Source organism: Geotrypetes seraphini, chromosome 5 (assembly GCF_902459505.1).
Source record: "Geotrypetes seraphini chromosome 5, aGeoSer1.1, whole genome shotgun sequence".
In the NCBI taxonomy this organism is placed as follows: domain Eukaryota; kingdom Metazoa; phylum Chordata; class Amphibia; order Gymnophiona; family Dermophiidae; genus Geotrypetes; species Geotrypetes seraphini.
Genome location: NC_047088.1, coordinates 81571040 through 81593592, shown reverse-complemented (window position 1 = coordinate 81593592; position 22553 = coordinate 81571040). Strand labels below are relative to the sequence as shown.

The 22553-nt window shown below is 42.3% G+C and overlaps 1 protein-coding gene across 5 annotated transcripts in view; it reads right to left on the bottom strand.

Annotated features, from left to right (window-relative positions):
• The window catches only part of LOC117360749 (zinc finger protein 2 homolog), a 73115-nt gene that overhangs the window by 5449 nt on the left and 45113 nt on the right, over positions 1 to 22553 (bottom strand). For 3 of the 5 annotated variants that reach the window (XM_033945044.1, XM_033945045.1, XM_033945046.1), the window contains 3 exons: positions 16912 to 17025; positions 14017 to 14130; positions 7555 to 9316 (listed from right to left, as the gene is read on the bottom strand). In XM_033945044.1, coding sequence (XP_033800935.1) covers positions 7860 to 9316; positions 14017 to 14130; positions 16912 to 17025 — 1685 coding nt within the window. In that variant the 3' untranslated portion in view covers positions 7555 to 7859. Of the gene's footprint in view, positions 1 to 7554; positions 9317 to 14016; positions 14131 to 16911; positions 17026 to 22553 lie in introns of those variants that run through there. The other 2 variants (XM_033945048.1, XM_033945047.1) reach the window with 2 other exon arrangements.

Sequence of the window (22553 nt, the reverse complement as noted above, 5' to 3'; positions counted from 1 at the left end):
CTCTTGCTGAGGGTTATAACTAAGACTGCCAACTGGATCCAGATTCATAGGACAGGGTTGATTCAGTCCTGGTTTACCCCAGTGTATTCTGGGACTTGTAATCTTGCTTTTCTTAAGGAATGCAATGGGAAAATCAGAACTACAGTGCAATGGCATAAATCCAGGACTGGATCAACCCTATTTTATTAATATGTTTCCAGTTAGCAGCTTTATACATAACCTACTTGTAGGAACTGGTTCCTTATTTGAGATAGAAATAACTCTGCATCTCATTTATTAATGTTTTTATTCCTGGATAATTTATCTCTATCCTTCTTAAAGTGGATAACTGCCATAGTCATTAGCTCTAGCACATTAAATAGCTATTTCAGGTTTCTGGTTTACATATATCTGCGAACTGTGGGGCTGTAGTTCTGATAACAGTAAGTATCCTTTTACTCATTAATATAAGCATAACTGAGAGATCTGCACTGAAAAATTTTATTCCAAAACTATAAGTGTGGGGACTGCACATTGATGGTTTGTATCTCATTCCATTTTCAGTATGAGTTTCAGTTTCTTGTAATATACCTTGCTGATCTTTTCACTCACTGATTTGTGCTAAATATTTATACATACCATCCTATACAAGGTCCTTATATTATTTCTGTTTATGAGATTTTTGTTATACCGGCTTTCTGTGGTACAACCAAAGTGGTCTGATGGCAACTGGTGTTGTGTGTCTTTACACTAGAACACTAAGGTTGTGGGTCTGAGCACTATTTAAATTATTAATTAATTCTTTTAAATTGTGATATGAATATTGTCATTTAAGTTATTATCACAATTGAAAAAAATATATATATCCCTATATTTATTTATTTAATATAATAATTTGGGATAATATGGCCTCCATAGGATGGCAATCTAAATCTGGTCTATCAGATGATCATATAGCCAATTTAATGGCAGGCAGCAGACTGCTGGGAGATGGGACTGATCTCCCTCCAGTGAGTTGGAATGAAATTAAGAACATTAATAGAGCCTTAATTAGAGCCCAGCTACATTCAGCAACATTGGTTGAATATTGCCATTATCAAAGAATCCCACGGGGGTTAAGAATACGTAAGGAACCCATATTTATGGATAATGAGACATATGATGTAAAAAATTGGAATGAAACACTATCCCGTTGTTCTTTAGACTTGATGTTGCTAACAGTGGATGCATTAGCACCAATTATTGATGAACATCAATAGGATTTACAAAATAAATTAGATCAAATGAAGCAATTTCAAGAGGGGGAGGAGTTTCAACAAGCACTACAGGAACATGAATCACAAATGGAGACATATATGAAGGAACAATGTGGGCTTAAAATCAAGAAATTTCAAAGGGACGAAAATGATTACACTAAAGAGTATGTGTACAGCTGGATGAATAAAAAGGCCAAAGTCTGTAAAAGCGGACAGATGGGCAAAAAAGTGGCATTTAATATGTCCACTAGTGAATCCTCGAGTGAAGAAGGTTCAGGAGCGGTTAAACAGAATAAACCAATGGAAGTTTTACCGGTGTTGCTATCGTCTTTTTTAAGGATAAAATCAACGGACAAGGAAGAATTAGCAGTATCATGCAAACCCAAAGAAACCAGGGCAACCAAACCCAAGAAAATGAATATGCGCAAGTAAATAAAGGAGTGTTTAACTTGTCCTCTCGTTTGTTAACTTTTGAGGAGGAACAAGTTTTATTTAAAGGATTGTCATTTGTTCCTACCAATAGATATGACAAATTTGACACCCGTGTAGCTTTGCATCGTTTTTGTCGTACCTGCAATTGAGATCATTTTTTCAGATTAAAGATGGTGATGAACATACGTTATATTTGAAATCTAAATGGATTCCTTCGGGTCCTCCAGATGTGTCAGTGGCTGCATTCGAACGATTGGTTATGTCAGACTTACATAGGATGGAGCAACAAATATCACGTACCAAGTTTAATTTGTCTAAACAACAGCTTCATATTCTGAATTCATTGAGAGATGACCAGTCCATTATCATTCATAGAGCGGACAATGGGGGAGGCATAGTTCTTCAAGATTATATACGATACAAACAGGAGGCTTAAAATCAGTTAGATAATGAGACCTTTTATTTAAAATTAGATAGCGATCCAACACAAGAGTTAAGGGTAAAGGTAGAAGGTATATTAATATCTGCAAGGAATAATAATCTGATTAGTCTCAAGGAATTTAGGTATCTTAGCAAGGAATATCCCATTGCTCCTTTTATTTATTTTATTCCTAAGATACACAAATCACTATGCAACCCCCCCGTGCCAACCAATTGTGGATGGTATTGGTTCTATTATGGAGCCGCTTTCTAAATATATTGACAGTTTTCTTAAAAAATATGTATCTGAAGCTGAATCGTATGTCCAGGATTCCTCTCATTTTTTACAGCTAATTGAGGATATGGGTCAAATTAGAGAAGACACAGTGATGTGGCCGTGCTATATACGAACATTCCCCAGCAAGCAGCCATTGAGGTGGCCAGCTACTATTTGGACTTGTTAGGTATAGCTAGAGATAAAGTATCATTCATTAAACAGCTAGTAGACATCATAATTCAATGTAACTACTTTAGCTTTGAACGACTGTTTTATGTTCAAATAAAGGGGGTAGCTATGGGGTCAGCAGCTGCCCCATCAATAGCCTGTTTATATATGACCCAATTTGAAAAAAAAGTATGTATACCAGTCTGCTTTGTACGAGGGGGTTTTATTATGGAAAAGGTATATTGATGATGTGATATTTTTTGGACGAGAACTCAGGATAATTTACATCTATTTATGCAGGAGTTGAATGGGTTCGATAGTAATATCAAATTTTCATTTAACAGCAGTAAAGAAAATATATCTTTTTTAGATCTTAGGCTGATTAAACATCAGGGAGCATTAAAAACTACCCTGTATAGTAAGCAGTCGGATAGAAAGTCTTTGTTACAATTTCAGAGTTTCCATCCGAAGCCCCTCCGTCAAGGCATAGCGGTGGGGCAGTTTCTCCGATTACGGAGAATTTGCTCAGAAGATAAGGAATTTCATAATCAAGCTAAAAAAATGTATTACAGGTTTATACAAAGAGGATATCCTCATAAAGTAGTTAAAAAAGCATGGAAGAGTGCTAGCAATTGTCATCATGAGTGGTTACTACAGCCTAACATGAAAGGGGGAAATGGTAACTCTACGGTATGCGTCCTCCCTTTTTCAGTAGATAGCTATAGGATTTGCCAGATAATTAAACGGCATTGGTCAGTGTTGCAAGTTATCCCTAATCTAATTGAACCCCCTAAGTTTGCTTACTGTCGTGGCCGTAATGTAGGTGAAATGTTGCGGCATAGGGGTAACCCGTGGGAAACCAGAGGAACAGACAGAACTGGAAGTGAACATAAGCCATGTGACCGCTGTGTATATTGTAACTATATTAAGTTAGGTCAGGAATTGGAGATCCCAAATGGAGGTAGATATAAGAAAAAGTTTAAATTGCTTACGGACACCAATTGTATGTCTAAGGTAGTGGTATATTGTATTATATGCCCCTGTGATAAATATTACATTGGTCACACTAAAAGAAGTATTAAAATCAATACTTCTGTTCTGTGTTCACAGAAGAAAATCCTGGAGAAGGACCGAGATTGTCTGGCAAAGTTACACGAGAAAATGGAGTAGATTCTGCGCCGTTCACGGAGGAGGGTGTTTATGAGCAACTTGAAAAACTGAAGGTGGACAAAGCGATGGGACCAGACGGGATCCATCCCAGGATACTAAGGGAGCTCAGAGAGGTTCTGGCGAGTCCTATTAAAGACTTGTTCAACAAATCTCTGGAGACGGGAGTGATTCCTGGGGATTGGAGGAGAGCGGATGTGGTCCCTATTCATAAAAGTGGTCACAGGGATGAAGCAGGAAACTACAGGCCGGTGAGCCTCACTTCAGTTGTTGGAAAAATAATGGAAGTGTTGCTGAAAGAAAGGATAGTGTATTTCCTTGAATCTAATGGGTTACAGGATCCGAGGCAACATGGCTTTACAAAAGGTAAATCGTGCCAAACGAACCTGATTGAATTTTTTGATTGGGTAACCAGAGAGCTGGATCGAGGACATATGCTAGATGTAATTTACTTGGATTTCAGCAAAGCCTTTGATACAGTTCCTCATAGGAGGCTGTTGAACAAACTTGAAGGGCTGAAGTTAGGACCCAAAGTGGTGAACTGGGTCAGAAACTGGCTGTCGGACAGACGCCAGAGGGTGGTGATTACTGGAAGTCGCTCGAAGGAAGGAAAGGTGACTAGTGGAGTCCCTCAGGGTTCGGTGCTGGGGCCAATCCTGTTCAATATGTATGTAAGTGACATTGCTGAAGGGTTAGAAGGAAAAGTGTGCCTTTTTGCAGATGATACCAAGATTTGTAACAGAGTAGACACCGAAGAGGGAGTGGAGAATATGAAAAAGGATCTGCAAAAGTTAGAGGAATGGTCTAATGCCTGGCAACTAAAATTCAATGCAAAGAAATGCAGAGTAATGCATTTGGGGATTAATAATAGGAAGGAACCGTATATGCTGGGAGGAGAGAAGCTGATATGCACGGACGGGGAGAGGGACCTTGGGGTGATAGTGTCCGAAGATCTAAAGGCGAAAAAACAGTGTGACAAGGCAGTGGCTGCTGCCAGAAGGATCCTGGGCTGTATAAAGAGAGGCGTAGTCAGTAGAAGGAAGAAGGTGTTGATGCCCCTGTACAGGTCATTGGTGAGGCCCCACTTGGAGTATTGTGTTCAGTTTTGGAGACCGTATCTGACGAAAGACGTAAGAAGACTTGAGGCGGTCCAGAGGAGGGCGACGAAAATGATAGGAGGCTTGCGCCAGAAGACGTATGAGGAGAGACTGGAAGCCCTGAATATGTATACCCTAGAGGAAAGGAGAGACAGGGGAGATATGATTCAGACGTTCAAATACTTAAAGGGTATTAACGTAGAACAAAATCTTTTCCAGAGAAAGGAAAATGGTAAAACCAGAGGACATAATTTGAGGTTGAGGGGTGGTAGATTCAGGGGCAATGTTAGGAAATTCTATTTTACGGAGAGGGTGGTGGATGCCTGGAATGCGCTCCCGAGAGAGGTGGTGGAGAGTAAAACTGTGACTGAGTTCAAAGAAGCGTGGGATGAACACAGAAGATTTAGAATCAGAAAATAATATTAAATATTGAACTAAGGCCAGTTACTGGGCAGACTTGCACGGTCTGTGTCTGTGTATGGCCGTTTGGTGGAGGATGGGCAGGGGAGGGCTTCAATGGCTGGGAGGGTGTTGATGGGCTGGAGTAAGTCTTAACAGAGATTTCGGCAGTTGGAACCCAAGCATAGTACCGGGTAAAGCTTTGGATTCTTGCCCAGAAATAGCTAAGAAGAAAAAAAAAAAAAAGAATAGCGGAACATTTAAGTAACATCCGATGTGGTCGGCTGTCAGCTCCTCTGGTTTCCCACTGGCTAGATATGGGACATGGGAGTGAAGAATTACGATATACAGTGTTGTTACATTTACCTACATATAAGGGAGATGTTACACAGATTTTAATGGAGAAAGAACACAGGTTTATTTTTAACTGGCAGACCATAGGCGGCTCAATAATGAGATTGATTGGTTTCAGATGTAGAGTACCGTATCTCTCTTTCACAAGGCAGTAAGATTGCTGACTAGTAATGAGTTAGAGGGAGGGGTTTGGACATGTGACTCAGAACTCCCTATTTAAGTTGAGGTAGGAGGTCAGCAGCTTGATGTCAGTTAGTAGCCTGTTCTGATGGAGCAGGTCGGATGGGTCCTTCTTTGGAGGCTGTTTCTAGGTAATTTATGGAAATTTGTATTATGTATTGATATATTTTATAAACTGCATTAGTGTTAATGTTTTTGTAGTGAGATGTTAAATTATATTATATTATATGTTTTTTGATAGATAATCCCTTCCTGACGAAGCACAAGGCGAAACTCAAGTAAAAGGGAAAATATTTGTAATTTTTGGCTTCCAGAAGTTATTTATTAGCACATGCACAAGCACTTTATGACACCAGCTGCTTATTAAATGACCATCGGAGAAGCAGTAACCACCATAAAGATAAGTTTATTTTATAGTAAATGGATGTTGGATTGTTATATGGTGGTACAGACATTAATAGTGCCATGATGGTCTGATGGCAACTGGTGTTGTGTGTCTTTACACTAGAACACTAAGGTTGTGGGTCTGAGCACTATTTAAATTATTAATTAATTATTTTAAATTGTGATATGAATATTGCCATTTAAGTTATTATCACAATTGAAAAAATATATTTATTCCTATATTTATTTACTTCAGGGGTGCCCACACTTTTTGGGCTTGAGAGCTACTTTTAAAATGACCAAGTCAAAATGATCTACCAACAATAAAAATGCTAAACATATATATAAATATATATACACACACCGAGTGTACTTTGTATTTATGTTCAAATATTTTTTTATTATACAGCCCCCCTCCCCTGAAGGCCTGACCCCCCCTGAAGGTCTGCACATTCCCCCTCAAAGGTTGACTCCCCCCCTGAAGGCCTGCACTACCCCTTTTAAGGACTGCACCCCCCCCCCCGAAGGCCTACCCTCCCCACATCCATTTACCTAATTCCAGCAGAGAGCAGTCTGCAGAGAGGATCGCTGGTACTTTAGCGATCCTTGCAGGTTGCCATAGGCCTCAGGAGCTGTCTTCCCTCTGTCCCAAGCCTGTCTCTGACTTAGAGAAGGGGCAGGACCACGGCAGAGGGAAGACAGCTCCTGAGGCCTATGGCAACCTGTAAGAATTGCTAAAGTACCACCTGCCACCGGCCGTCTCCCATTCGTCCCCTTTGGAGATCCCCACAGGAATAAGGAAGTTAAATTAATAGAATACTTAGGCACAGAAAAACAAAGAAATACTTCCAAGAACTGCCCCATAAGAACTGCCTGTCACAATGCTCATTAGTGGAACTGAATAAAAGACAAATACAATGGATTTAGAAGGGGGACGATCCGCCCGGGTGCACGGCTTGGAGGGGTGCACAGCCGGCCAGGTCCGGGTCATCCTGCCTTTCTTTTCCCCCAGTCCGCGCTCGGGACTCGCGCCTGCCTGGTCCCGCGCCGACGCTCGAATGGTGCCGTCAACTCCCGCGAGTCTCGCGATAACCAACAGCACCATTTGGGCGGCGGGTGCGAGCCCCGTGCGCAGACCGGTGGAAAGGAAGGGCAGGAGGACCCGGACGGCTGTGCATCCCTCCAAGCCGTGCACCCGGGGCGGGGGCGGACCGCCCCACCTCGGTACACCACTGATTGGGAGGCCGATTTTGGGGTTTTTAAAATTGTATATCGGGCAGCATTAAGCCTCGCTCTTACCTCAATCATTACAGGCGCTTCTATTTCTTGTGATGCGCTGAGCTCCGTCCCCCACCGACCTTCACCCCGCCCTTCTAGCACTCTGATTGGCCAGCGTTCTTTAAGAGGCGGGCCAGTCAGGAGGGGAAAAAAAGAGAAGGGAAGAAGGGAACCTGCTGTGCGATCGACTGGGGTCACCTGAGCGAACGACCTGTCGATCGCGATCGACGCGTTGGGCACCCCTGATTTACTTATTATATACAGGAACAATAAATATTTTTCTTATACGTTTCAGTCAGAGTGCTTATTCGTTCTGCTTAGTTTTCTTTAAACAAAAGTCCTACTAGCACCTTTGTCTAACTCACAGATCATCCTAATGTTATCTGAGAAGCTCTTTACTACTCAGAATTGTTCTGCTCAATGAGCAAATGAATGTTAAAGCTTCAGATCATCTCCAAATAATATATGCTATGAAGAATAAGATGAAGACAAAAATCCATAGCTCAAGAAGTTAACAGTCTCACCAGTATGGAGTTTATAGTGCTTTGTGAGGCATACTTTTTGATTGAAGCTTTTGCCACATTCAGAACATGAAAACGGTCTCTCACCCGTGTGTATTTTCTGATGTCTTATGAGATGTGTTTTCTGACTAAAGCTTTTCCCACACTCAATACATGAAAATGGTTTCTCACCTGTGTGGATTTTCTGATGTTCTGTAAGGCTTATCTTACGTCTGAAGCTTTTATCACACACACTGCATGAAAATGGTCTCTCACCAGTGTGTATTTTTTGATGTCTTGTGAGATTTATCTTGTTTTGGAAGCTTTTGCCACACTCATTACATGAATATGGTCTTTCACCATTGTGAATTTTCTGATGTCTTGTAAGGTGTGTGTTTCGACTAAAGCTTTTTCCACACTCAGCACATAAAAATGATCTCTCACCGGTGTGGATTTTTTGGTGCATTATGAGGATTATCTTCAGACGAAAGCTTTTGCCACACTCATTACATGAAAATGGTCTCTCACCAGTGTGAATTTTTTGGTGTGTTGTGAGGTGAGTTTTCCGACTAAAACTTTTGCCACACTCATTACATAAAAATGGCCTCTCACTACTGTGGCTATTCTGGTGTTTTGTGAGATCCATCTTTTCAGAAAAGCTTTTATCGTATTTAGAATATGAATACGGTCTCTCTTCTGGGTTAAATATCTGGCATGTTTTAAGGATTTCCTTATTTGTAAAGCTTTTCTTATACTTTGTACATGCAAACAGTTTCTCTCCTTTGTTAGTTTTTTGATGTTGCATTAGATCTCCTTCCCTACTGAAACCTTTTCCACATTCAGAACAAGAATAAGGCACCTGTCCTGTGTACATTTTTTCTTGTCCCAGCAACTCTTCCTTCTGACTGAATGATTCCCTGGAGCTTGTACATTTAGGTAAGTCTCCTTTTGAATTCTTTCCTCTCTTTTCTGAGATGCATTGATTTATGCAATTTCCTCTCCAATCAGAACATGCCGTATTTTCTTCATCTATTTCTGTGAACCTTTTGTTTTCTTCTGGATTTTCAACAAGCTCCCAGTGATATGTTTCTGTATTGTTTACAATACGAGTTCTTTGGTGCTGCATGAACTGGTTTTCATTGCTTATGCTCTTCTCAAAGTCTGTACCTGCATCTTGCCTCCCTTCTTTAGGGGCTTTGTGCTGAACAAAAGGGACAAGCTCTTTCTGGAGGTCTTGAGGAAGTCCAGCATACTGAGGCAAGTTTGATTCTAAAAGATTCTCCAGGCTTATGTTTGCATTTCGCCAGTGACTGGAAATTCCTTTCTTTTCAGACCAATGAAAGACTTCAATCTCGCCTTCCTTTGACAGTGTCTCAAGCAGCTTCGGATTCTCAGGAGGCATATCTTTCTCATTGTCCAAGGCTGCTGTATTAAGAGGAAAGTGCAATCAATATATGTACTATATATTCTCAATGCCCCCAATGCATTTCACATTCAGCAATTTTAGAAGTAGGATTACATTTTAACAAACTTGGGAAGTCATGTTAAAAGAGTCTCCTTATGGAAGCAGCAATGTTTACAGGTGTAGATTGGCTTTACATGTAAATGGTAATTTCAGAAAGCTGATGTTCACAAGGAGGAATGGGTGGGACATAGAGATTTAGGCCCGGATTCTATTAATGGCGTCCCGATTGTAGGCGACCAACTGCTGCCTAACCAGCCAATCGGGATGCACATTTTCTAAAAAAAAAACAAAAACCAAAAACTTTCCTAAGCAGGCCGCCTACATTGGAGGAGCCTCCGGGAGCCTAGGGAGGCGTGCAAGCCCGCCTAAGCTCACCTAAGGCTAAGTGTGAGTGTGACTTAGGCCGGAAGTAGCCTTAGACAGACCTAAGCAGCCATACGCGTCTCCCTAGGCCAGCGGTAGACGCATACAGTGTAGGCATGCAAAATGCTGGCCTACATTGTAAGCAGACGCGGCCACTGAGCTTATCGCGGCAAGGGATCTCTCTACAGGAATCCCCTCCCCCCTTGAATGTTTGCAGCAAGAGGAATGTTCTGTTTCTGTGGATAACGCTCTCATCATCCCTGTCTCGTCAGCTCGCAACATCAGGGTCATCTCGCCTTCTTGTCACATATCCAACAGACTGCAAAATCATGTCATTTCTTTCTGTTCAATGTTGCTAAAATCTGATCTTTCCTTTCTAAGCACACTGCTGAGACCCTCATCCACACTCTCATCACCTGTTGCTTAGACTACTGCAATTTGCTTCTCACAGATCTTACACTAAATCATCTCTCTCCCCTTCAATCTGTTCAGAATTCTGCTGCACACCTTGTATTCCACCTTTATCCCAGGACAAGCAGGCAGCATATTCTTTACGCATGGGTGACGTCACCGACGGAGCCCCGGTACGGACCTTTTTAACTAGAAAGTTCTAGTTGGCCGCACCGCGCATGCGCGAGTGCCTTCCCGCCCGACGGAGGAGTGCGTGGTCCCCAGTTTCTTCGTTTCCGCGGAGCGAAGAAGACGCATGTATTTCAACGATCGTTGAATCCAACTTTTTGCCTTCCCGCTCGCGATTTTCTCTTATTTTTTCTCATCTGCCCTTCGGGTTTTTTCTTATTTCATTTTTCAAAAAAAAAAAAAAATTTTTTTTGCTTTTTTTACTTTGTTTTCGATCCAGCCCCGGCGGGGCCTGTTGTCACCATACAGGCCTCCGGGTTTGATTTTGCCGAGGCCGTGTTTCCATTCATGCCCCCGCAGCTGGGTTTTAAGAAGTGCCAGCGGTGTGCATGATCCCACCTCATTAGCGGTGGAAACTGTACTGGACTATTTGCTCTCTCTGTCCGACGCTGGCCTCAAGTCTACCTCAATCAGAGTCCACCTCAGTGCCATCACTGCGTTTCATGAGCCTATCCTCGGAAAACCTCTCACGGCTCATCCACTGGTTTCCCGGTTCATGAGAGGCCTCTTCAATGTCAAACCACCTCTGAAGCCTCCTCCTGTCGTCTGGGACCTGAATGTGGTTTTATCAGCCCTCATGAAACCCCCTTTTGAGCCTCTTGCCACAACTTCGCTCAAACTTCTAACATGGAAGGTGCTTTTCCTCATTGCCATCACCTCTGCCAGGAGAGTTAGTGAGATGCATGCACTGGTCGCCGATCCACCGTTCACTGTTTTTCACCATGACAAGGTGGTTCTGCGTACCCATCCTAAATTCCTTCCCAAGGTGGTCTCGGCTTTTCACCTCAACCAGTCCATTGTGTTGCCTGTCTTTTTCCCTAAACCCCATTCTCATCCTGGGGAACAGGCATTGCACACGCTGGATTGTAAGCGTGCCCTGGCATACTACCTTGACCGTACCAGGGCTCACCGCTTGTCCCCTCAGCTCTTTCTGACCTTCGATCCTAACCGTCTGGGCCGTCCTGTCTCTAAACAGACGCTTTCCAACTGGCTTGCTGCCTGTATTGCGTTCTGTTATACTCGGGCCGGTCTCTCACTGGAAGGTGCTGTCACGGCCCACAGGGTCAGAGCTATGGCTGCTTCTGTGGCTTTCCTCCGTTCCACGCCCATCGAGGAAATCTGCAAGGCTGCCACTTGGTCCTCAGTTCACACGTTCACTACTCACTACTGTCTGGATGCCTTCTCCAGACGGGATGGACACTTCGGCCAATATGTGTTACGAAATTTATTTTCCTAATGGCCAACCATCCCTCCTTCCCCTCTGTTAGCTTGGAGGTCACCCATGCGTAAAGAATATGCTGCCTGCTTGTCCTGGGATAAAGCACAGTTACTTACCGTAACAGGTGTTATCCAGGGACAGCAGGCAGATATTCTTACGTCCCACCTGCCTCCCCAGGTTGGCTTCTTAGCTGGCTTATCTTAACTGGGGACCACGTACTCCTCCGTCGGGCGGGAAGGCACTCGCGCATGTGCGGTGCGGCCAACTAGAACTTTCTAGTTAAAAAGGTCCGTACCGGGGCTCCGTCGGTGACATCACCCATGCGTAAAGAATATCTGCCTGCTGTCCCTGGATAACACCTGTTACGGTAAGTAACTGTGCTGTGTTGTTATGCTCACATTACCCTCATTGGCTCCCTGTTTCTGCATACAGTTCAAACACCTCTTATTGACCTACAAGTGTATTCACTATGCAGCTCCTCAATATCTCTCCTCTCTTGTCTCTCCCTATACGCCTCCCTGGAAACTCCATTCATCAGGTAAGTCTCTTGCCTGTACCCTTCTCCTCTACTGCCAACTCCTGACCGTCCCTTCTACTTTGCTTCACCATATGCCTGGAGCAAACAGCCTAACTCAGTATGTCAGGCTTCATCTCTGGCAGTATTCAAATCCATGCTAAAAGCCCTTTTTTGAAGCTGCTTTTAAGTCCTAACTCCAAGCTACTTGTAAAGCACTCATATCTGTTTTCATTCCCTCTACAGTTCCCCACCGCATCTGCCTTATCATTCCCTCTGTATTCCCTATCTGAGCAGTGTGAATAGATTCATCCTTTGTTGACCTGTTTGTCTGTTACAATTAGATTGTAAGCTCTTTTGAACAGGGACTATCTCTTGCATGCTAATGTACAGCACTGCGTGCGTTTGGTAAAACTATAGAAATGATAAGTAGTAGTAAGGCAACCCCAGACTCTAAATATGCCACTGAGGAATCAGAGCTGCTTTAGCCAATGCAGGATGTCTTGGGACACATAGTCACCACAGATGGCAGCTTGAATTAAAACTACCATTGAAGAGAATGTCTGTTTAAGAGGGTGTTTAACCTTATATGCCTCCTTGAGGGGTGATTTTCTCTCTTTTACGGGGATTGCAGTCTTAGTCATAGTAGTGATGAGAGTGTATACTTTGGGAAGCTGCTGATATTTGTCAATATCCTTAACTAGTAGGTAATATAGCTTCTAAAGGTTCTTTGTTCTCCTAAAGTCCCCCTCTGGGGACTTCTACTCCACCAGCATCTTGCATGTGAGCACTTTGTGGAGAGGACAAGCCTTTGGAGGTCCAGAAGTGGTTCCCGTTCATCTGGCTCCAGCACAGAGACAGAAGACAGCCACAATGTCTCCCTGATGGCATCAAATAGGGTGGAAAGCTCTTCCTTCCTAAATAGTCAAATGACCAGGTAATGTGCCTCTCCCTCCACCCGAGGAGGTTTAGGTCCAAACTCATATCTGACCCCTAATCATTTTAGACAAGAGGAAGTGTCTAGGCTGTCCAGTGCCCTCCCTTCCAGGGATGCTTTGCCCAAATAGCACTGATCCCCCAAAGACCCTTCATCTCCACCGTCTTGAAAGGGGGGAGGGAGTAATGCCAGCAACTGTTCAGGAGGAGGAACTGAGGACAAACTTTTTAACGCTCCTACCCTTAATCTCCTTCATGTACCCCGGAGCTGTTTCTAATAAGGGAAATGACCCATTGCAAGTTGGGTAAAGGAAACCAACAGCTGTATGCCCCTGCTTGCCTAAGTGAGACTTGGCATTCCCTGGACCCTTGTGGTCCCCTGTACTTTCAAGACAGCTTAGCACTGCTTTTGTGATTGCTCTTTTTTTGTTAAAAGCTTTAAACAGGTTTGCTCTCTCCTTTTTTTTTTTTTAAACTCTACTTCCCTGATCAAGCTGGGAGGGAGGGAAGGAGAGCAAGGGGGGAGGAAGGGGACCCACACCTCTGCAGGAACCAAGCCAGAATGTCACCTAGCAAGTACTGGCAAGTACCTAGCAAGAACTACATCTCCACACTTGACTGGCCAGCTGATGGACTGGGGGCCAGGAGTGAGGCCATTAGGCACCAGGGAGCTAGGCCTGGGACCAACACCAGGCTAAACAACTTTACCATCTGCTGGAGGTAGAGAAAAACTGGAAAGTTCCAGCACAGCATCAGCCTATAGCCAGTGATAATACTGGAAAACTCAGCTCTCTACTTCCATCTACTGGCAGGAAAGAGATAGAACCCAATTGTACAGATTCATGTGGCTAGGATTCTACAGAAGAGTTTTGTAATTTTGCAGATTGGCTGAGCAGCTCATGTTTTCTGAATAACAACAAAGGGCTGGGCAAGATTATGCTATGTTCTGCCTCAGGTCTTCCAAGCGTCTTAATGAGGTTTATACTCACTTGCAGGGTTGTCAATTAATCCTCCAATTCTCCCCAATACATTTTGCTCCCCAAAAGAGATTTCTTCCTCTTCCTTTATTGGGAGTAAACCATCAGGGTTGGCAGTGGAAATACCTATTAGTGAAAGAATATGTGTCAATATTCAGTGGGCAAGCCACAGGGTACCAGGTTTTACACTAATGCAGAGAAAACCAAAAAAAACTGTGGAGTGACGATGTTCCTAAATGGACTTTATTTGAAAGTATCAAAGTTCCAAAGATACACTAAAATCATCCACCTAAAATAATTCCATCCACATAAAAGTAAATCATCCACATAAGAGCCTTAAAGGACCTAGTCTGCTAGGGATACAGGACCCAACACGGTCCGCGTTTCGACAAAAAGTCTTCTTCAGGGGTCCCTGGGGGTCCTATAAAGGTGAGTACGTGAGAAACAATTGTGTGGTGAGCCAGAAGTGAGACACTGCTTGCAACCAGATGTCAGGGTTTATAATCAGGATTTGGGATTCTGTACAGATTGACTGATGAGAACATTCTAAGATACTATACAAAGTTTGTGTTTTGAATTAAGGTGTCTTAAAAATGAACCCACATCATATGGTAACATTTATAATCTGCTTTTGGTTGTTGTAAAGAGATTGGTTGATGACAGTAAAGTCAGATGTTACACCCTTAGTGACAGGCAGGACAAACTACCAGCATAAAAATAGTAGACGTTCCTTAAGGGAAAAACCTCACAGAATCTTAAAAGTCTATAGGCACATCAACTTTTAATTCTCAAGACAAGACAATCTGAAAACTCTCAGGCCTAAGACACTGTTTTTCATTTATTTACATGACAGCTAATGAATAGGGGGATGAAGACGTTACAGATAAACCCCACTAACATGCATGTTCAAAATATAAACATGTATGAAGTTTGGAGAGAGGCAAATCATAGTGCACAGTAGCTCCTTCTCTATTTTAAAATATTGGAATCTTTTCTGAATATAATAATGTATGTTTCATTTCCTTATTTCCCATTATGGCAAATCAAACGCACCTTGGGAGGATTTAAACAACTAGTTTTTAACTGCTCTAATATGTCCTCATTTTTCTGCATCCGCATGAACAACTGTATATACAGTAGATCCAAAAATACTTACAGTACTAGATCCTGAAGATGAAAGTCAAGAAATCATTAGAACTTTAGGCTTAATAGAATGGAATCAACGCTCTCCCCTCTATCACAACCCCACTGGCGGCATATGAGAAAATAGCAACCAACTGACTCTTCAGCATTTTGGATATCATAAACTGATGAATCAATACAGATGGGCTCCCTGAAAATGTGTTTTTCATTAGTGGGTTTTTTTTTTTTTTTTCATTTTTCAAATGAATGTTGTTAAAAGTATGCACTATGTATACCCCCAGCTTCTGTATAGGTTACCCAAATTTGTGCACAGACCACAGATCCACACATTAGTCAATTATGTGCTAACAATCAATTTTTGGCATTAACAAGCACTTAATTGGCAGTGATTAGTTACATGTGGATCTGCCCTACACCCTACTCTATAAAAAGCACACCTAAATTACATGCAGTGCAGCTCAAAAGAGGATGTGGCCATGGGTGGATCATGGGTGGGTCAAAGGCATTCCCAAATTATGCACAATGTTATAGAATACCTGGATTTGGGTGCCTAACTGCCATCAGTTGTGTATTAGCATTTATACCAGCTTTTGGCAGGCATAAGTGTTCACACCCTTTACAGAATACTTTCTTAGGGTAGATCATAACTGTGTCTAACTTTGGGCACCATTTACTGAATCTGGCCCATAGGGCACACTCTTCTTAAAGTAGGTGCACTATTTGCACATAGTGTGAGCTCTTTTCCCAGACATGTCAAAAGAACAGGAGACCCTGAAGAAAAGTAGAAGAGAAACACTAAGGGCTCCTTTTACTAAGGTGCGCTAGCGTTTTTAGCACGCGCTAACCCCGCTATGCGGCTAGAACTAACGCTAGCTCAATGCTGATGTTAGTGTCTAGAGTGCGCGGGAGTGTAGCGCGCACTATTCCGTGTGTTAATGCCCTAATTCAGCTTGGTAAAAGGAGCCCTAAGACCAAAGCAATGCTCAGACAACAAAGGTAGAAGAAAAGTATGTTTTTAAAATTTATTAATTGTAATATATCAGTTTTGGGAAATGTGCATCCTCCTCCCCCCCCTTCTCCCTACTACCTTGGGATCAGTGGTGTTATAATAATAATAATAATCAGTTTATATACCGCAAGGCCGTAAAGTTCTATGCAGTTTACAAAAGTTTTTTAAAAACCCAATAAAAGAAATGGAATAGAACTAAAAAAGTTACAAGCCAATAATTAGAGAACTAAAATGATCAAAATAGTGCATAATAAAATTTTTACGAATTAGCTGCCTAAATACTTCAAAAACAAACATGTTTTTAGATGTCTCCTAAATTCCCCATAAGTGTCTCAATTTTTCTGCCCAGGGCCCATTCAGTCCTGCAACTGTTAGAGTATGTCTATGTTTTCTGGATCTCTTACACACATAACCTGATTTGTGAACCTATACAGTTGCAATGAGAAGCTAAAATGAGGTGGCAGGACCCAACAAAAGTGCCACAAAACACTAGTGATGTCAGACTTTTGTCTCTCCTAAATAATCTTATTAGAATACTGAGAAAATCACTGTCAAAAATAGGAACTCCCTACACACACCTAAGCTCTTCTTATAGACTACAAAATGGGTTGTTTTTTTTCAGGTTTAATGTTCAGTTTTGTAATTTTGTAGATGGGTCAGGTAACTCAAATTGTCTGAATAACAGCAGAGAAAGGCTTCATAGGAATAATCTATTCCATCCCAGATCTTCCAAACCTAAAGCAGTTCATACTCACCCAAAGGGTTGTCAATCACCCCGCCTTCTCCCTCTGATACCTGTTGCTTCCCAAAAGAGATTTCTTCCTCTTCCTTAATTGTAAATAAACTATAAGGACTGGCAGTGGGAATGCCTATTAGTGAAAGAATATAATGTGTGTTTAAATATCCAGTGGACAATCCACAGGATTGACATCAAGATCTGACATCAAGAGTTAGATCAGTATTAAACACAGTTAAATAAACGTTGCTACTAAAGTATCTCAACAGCATTTGACATGGTGAACCATACTCTACTGCTAAATAGACTAGTTGAAATAGGAATCTCAGAAATGGTATTACAATGGATCCAGGGCTTCCTGATGCCAAGATTTATATACCAGTGTAATCAGATAAGGTTTCAAATCAGGTTCTGGGTACAGTAGTGCATGATAAACACATCCTTGGTAACAGGCTGGTTAAATTGCAGTAAATTACACATCACATTTTGATTTGAGGTGTCTTATTATACTAAATAAAACTAGATTTTTGCTGACACAACAGGACATATCTAAAAGAAAAACAAGCAATAAACTTAGGGCTCCTTTTACTAAGGTGCGCTAGCGTTCTTAGCGCGCGCTGAAGATTAGCGTGCGCAAACCCCGCGCTACACGAAAAATACTAACGCAAGCTCTATGGAGGCATTAGGGTCTAGTGCACGCGGCAATGTAGCACACACTAAAACCACTAGCACACCTCAGTAAAAGGAGCCCTTAGAGGCAGAAGATATTTGGCTGTTCTTGGATATAGATATATATATATTTTTTTTAGAAATCAGTTTCCACATATCTATGTTTGTCAATTCAGTTCTTAAGCACTGTTGGTTTTATTTTATTTTATGATGTTTTACTCTATGCTGTTTTACTTCATGCAATTTTATTGATCTATTGATGTTTTTTTATATTATTTATATACCTTTGAGTTCATTTTGCTTTGTATTTTATCTATGCAGACATTTTTTTCATGTAAAGTGTACAGTACTCCCCCGAAATTCACAGGGGTTACATTCCAGGAACCCCCGCGAATTTTGAAAAACCATGAATATGGTTTTTAGGCAGGAGAGAGCAGCTGGAGTGCCGAGCTGCGTGTCAAAGCTGCCCTCTCCTGCCTGGTCATTCAGGGTCGGAAAATACCACGAATGATCAGGACCACGAACCGCCGACCACGAATTTGCAGGGGAGCACTGTATTTCTTTTAGACCCATAACCATACCCCTGAGGCCAAAACACGGACCATGTCAGGTCATCAACTGGATCCTTCCAAAATAAGGACATTTCATTTATGGGACCTTTTATTTATGTGGTTTTATATGTATTATATTTTGAGTTCATAGAAATAAAGATTGTTTGCCTCAAGGTTGACGTGGTCTATCTCACTCCCCACTTGTTTTTCTTTCATAAGATATTTTTCACCTTCACTCTGGGGATCTCCAGGGATCTATTCTTACACCCACCCTCTTTAATATTTTTCTCACTCCTCTTTTACTGTTATCCAAGAACAGGGCTACTGCACCCCCTATTGCTATGTTGACAATATTCAAATTCTCTGCCAAGTTTCTGACCCATCAACATCACTAAACTCCTTTGAATACCTGTCTCAACCATGTTTCTAAGTGGCTGAAGGATAATCCCTTCCTGAAGTCATCCAAATGCAAATCTATCCTCTTTCCTAACCCCTACTTGTCCCTATGTTGATGGTCACTCTCTCTTCCTTTCAAAGACTTCATTAAAATTGTGGGTGTCATCTTTGATGCAAGACATTGATACTGTTGCTTGGTCTTCCTTCTTACAATGCATTGCATTCACTCTGTTCACCCTTTCCTCTTTTCATCTCTTCTTCACATCCTTCTTCTTGCTCTAGTCATATCCCACCTCAACTACTATAACTCTCTATATGCAGGACATCCCCTCTTTTACCTCATGTCTACAATCTACCACAGTCAGGCTATGTCATCTTGCCCACTGCATTTATTTATTTATTCACTTTTCTATTCCGTTCTCCCAGGGGAGCTCAGAACGGTTTACGTTAATTCATTCAGGGATTTAAGCATTTTTCCCTGTCTGTCTCTGTTCCAAATGCTGGCTACCCATGGCTCCACTCATGTCAAACTCAAAATCCTTCTTCTTGTCTACAAAGGCTGCCTACCAATTGCCCCAGCCTACATCAATAACTTGCTCATTCCATACACCCCCCTCCCGTACTCTGATCAGCTGATAATCGCTTCATTCTCCTGTCCTAAGCCTTCTGTTTAAACATTTCACGTGAAACATAATTTAATTATAGACCCCAAACTTTGGAACTCCCTTCCCCTCTCCTGAGGAAAACAACCCTCTGTGCATACATTCAAAGTATTGCTTAATATTTAAGATATTTCTGAAACTTTTGACCGATTCTTCTCCAATCCTATACCCAGAGCTATTCCTCCCTGCTATCCTCTTTTTTTTATTATTATGGCATAAACCACATAGATGCCTTTAAAAGGCCCCTTTGTGGTATATCAAGTGCAGTAAATAATTATAGAACAAACCTAATTTGCTAAAGAAGAAGTCTTCTTATACTGAATATATTTGACAATTTGTGATTTTTTGATTTTCTGAATAGCTCAATATATATATTAATTTAGAAAGTGCAAAACTGCAAGCCCATTATCCTATATAATAAAAGACTAAGCGCACATGCGCACTTAGGATTTCGTGTTGCCTGCCGCTGTGGTGTGTGATCCGTGGCAGCCAACCCAGCGGCAGGGAACATTCTGGCCATTCCCCTCCTCCCGCCCTCACTCACCCTGGAAGCCAGGCAAGCTGTCTCCCTGCCCGCGTCCTCGGTAGGGAACACACCTCGGCCCTCACTCGCCACTGCAGCCGCCGCTGCTGCTGCTGATCCTCCTGTAAAGAGCAGCCTGCGATGGTGGCTGGCTTTAGCGAACCTCACAGGCCGCTCTCCAACTCGGTAGCACGTTCCCTCTGACGCTCCCATGCGTCAGAGGGAATGTGTTACCGAGGCTGGAGAGCGGCCTGCGAGGTTCGCTAAAGCCGGCCACCATCGCAGGCAGCTCTTTACAGGAGGATCAGCAGCGTGAGAGGAGCCGCCGCCGGCACTTTTAAAACTTAAAACAAAAACCTTCGGCTGCAGCAGGCCAGCCCGTGGAAAGGGAAGGGGGAGGGGCCGAACAGAGCAGGCCAGATCGCAGGGAGGGGCCGAACGGAGCAGGACAGCTCAGGTAAGAGAAGGGAATTGCTTCAGCAGGGACCTGGAGGGGAAGGGAAATATCACTGCTGCTTCTGCAAAGGAAAGTGGGGGGGGGGGGGGGAGAGAAGGGAATGGGGGGTGGGGGGAAATACTGCTACTACTTCACAGGGACCTGGAGGGGAAGGGAAATATCACTGCTGCTTCTGCAAAGGAAAGTGGGGGGGGAGAGAAGGGAATGGGGGGTGGGGGAAATTGCTGCTACCACTTCACAGGGACCTGGAGGGGAAGGTAAATACCGCTGCTGCTTCTGCAAAGGAAAGTGGGGGGGGGGAGAGACAGAAAGAAATACAGACAGACAAAGAAGGCCAGGGAGAGAGACAGACAGAAATAATGACAGTCAGGGGACCAGAGAGACAGACAGAAAGAAAGACAGACAAAGGGTGCCAGGGAGAGAGAGAAAAAAATAGCAGGAGGGAGAGAGACAGAAAGAAAGGAAGAAAAAGACAGGAGCAGGGAGAGAGACATAAATAAAGAAAGACAGACAGGCATATATTCTAGCACCCGTTAATGTAACGGGCTTAAACACTAGTAACTTGGTATAAACAAACAGAAAAATAATTTTAAATCTTGAGCCTGTCAGATATATTTTTGATTTGTCCAGAATGAAGGTATATCCAGATAATGTTCCACGGTGCTGTAACAGTGCAAATCCATTTGTATGGGCCAAATACATTAAAATGTTATTAATGTAAAACGATTTTATGGGAAACTTACTAGCACCTGAAATCAAATATCATAATAAACTTGAAACTTCATACATAGTCTGAGTCAATAGTTCAACTGACAAATGAATTAGTATTGATCATCCCTGCTTAATGCCACTCTAAATCAAAACAGATGCATATTTGAGCTCGATGGCATGAATATAAGAATGACAAAACAAAAATAAAGAGGAAATGGAGAGCAATGAACAAATCAACAACTATATAATCTCCAGCATTTAAAGTGGAGATTATATAGTTGTTGATGAATATAAAAATTGCACACATTTTATAAAAACAAGCTGTAAGCAAAACCTTCTCAATTCATCAAGTAGATATGACCAAAATATATTGTCAAATACCTTAATAGCATCAAGGGCCAAAATATAACCTGGAATTCTGTTTTTTGTTTGCTATATTTATTAGTATAAATAATTTCCTAGCTTTTCTACTAAAGTTTAAAAACCTCCTCTTCATCCTGAGTTGTACAAGTTTTGCTTTGATGCACTTGTATTGATCAAAGTAGTTAGCGTCCCTGGGTTTAAAAAAGGTTTGGACAAATTCCTGGAGGAAATATCCATAGTCTGCTATTGAGACAGACATAGGGGAAACCACTGCTTACTCAAATAGTAGCAACATTCCTTGCTACCAATCCCAGGGTTTCTGCCAGATACTCATTACCTGGACTGAACGCTATGGAAACAAGATACTGGACTAGACAGACCATTGGTCTGACCCAGTATGGATATTCATATGTTCTTATGGGTCTATACAACTTAAAGTTTAGCATCCTTACCCCACTACCTTATCTACTGTGAATCAGGGTAAAAATAGTTATTTAACCAATAATAAAAAAACAGGTTTTCTTTCTAAAAATTAGAAAGAAACTGCCCCAAAACAGATACAGTGGCCTTGAGCATGCGCAGATGCTCAAGGCCCAGCGCGAAGGAGGCAGATCTTCGGGCACCGGCACCAGCATGTCCTGTGCGTTGGTGCCGGTGCCAGTGCCAAACGGGGGTAAGACTACTTACCTGAACATAACGACTACTATACCTGACAAACGGCCCAGACGCTGAAACACTGTCAGTGTCGAGTCCTTGAGCTCTTGCAGCATATACATCAATAAAGTGACTCCTGTACTATTTTACCTGTGGCTGATCTTTTGACATCTGATCCTCACGACTCCATTGTTTTGTGTGCTCTCTTCATCGTTGAGGCCTTCTTGGGCTTCTTCTTCAGTGACAAATATGATTATCCCAGAATTGGAAAGACACTTATCTCCATTGATTAAAGAATGTCTTAAAATGATATGTTAATGGGACTTCCGGTGGAAGCATGGAGCTGTGAGCAGCAGGGGTTTACAGCTCTGATATGCCAGACACAGATCTGCAATTTATCGGCATTTTAGTCCAACTGGCATGCATGAAAATATGGCTTTGGAGCCATATGGCAGCCAAGATAGTGAGAAAAGATTGAGAAAAGTCTAGGCCAGCCGACCTTAAAATGGTGACTCCTAGCTCGGTGTGGGTGGTCAAGGTGACAGCAGATGTGCAGGCTGCCTTGGAGAGTACGATAGAAGATAAGCCTTTCTTACACTTTGCCTCTAACTTCCAAAGTGTAAGAAACTCAGTAGTGCATTAGTAACATTGAGGATACAGTATAGTGACTTTCCC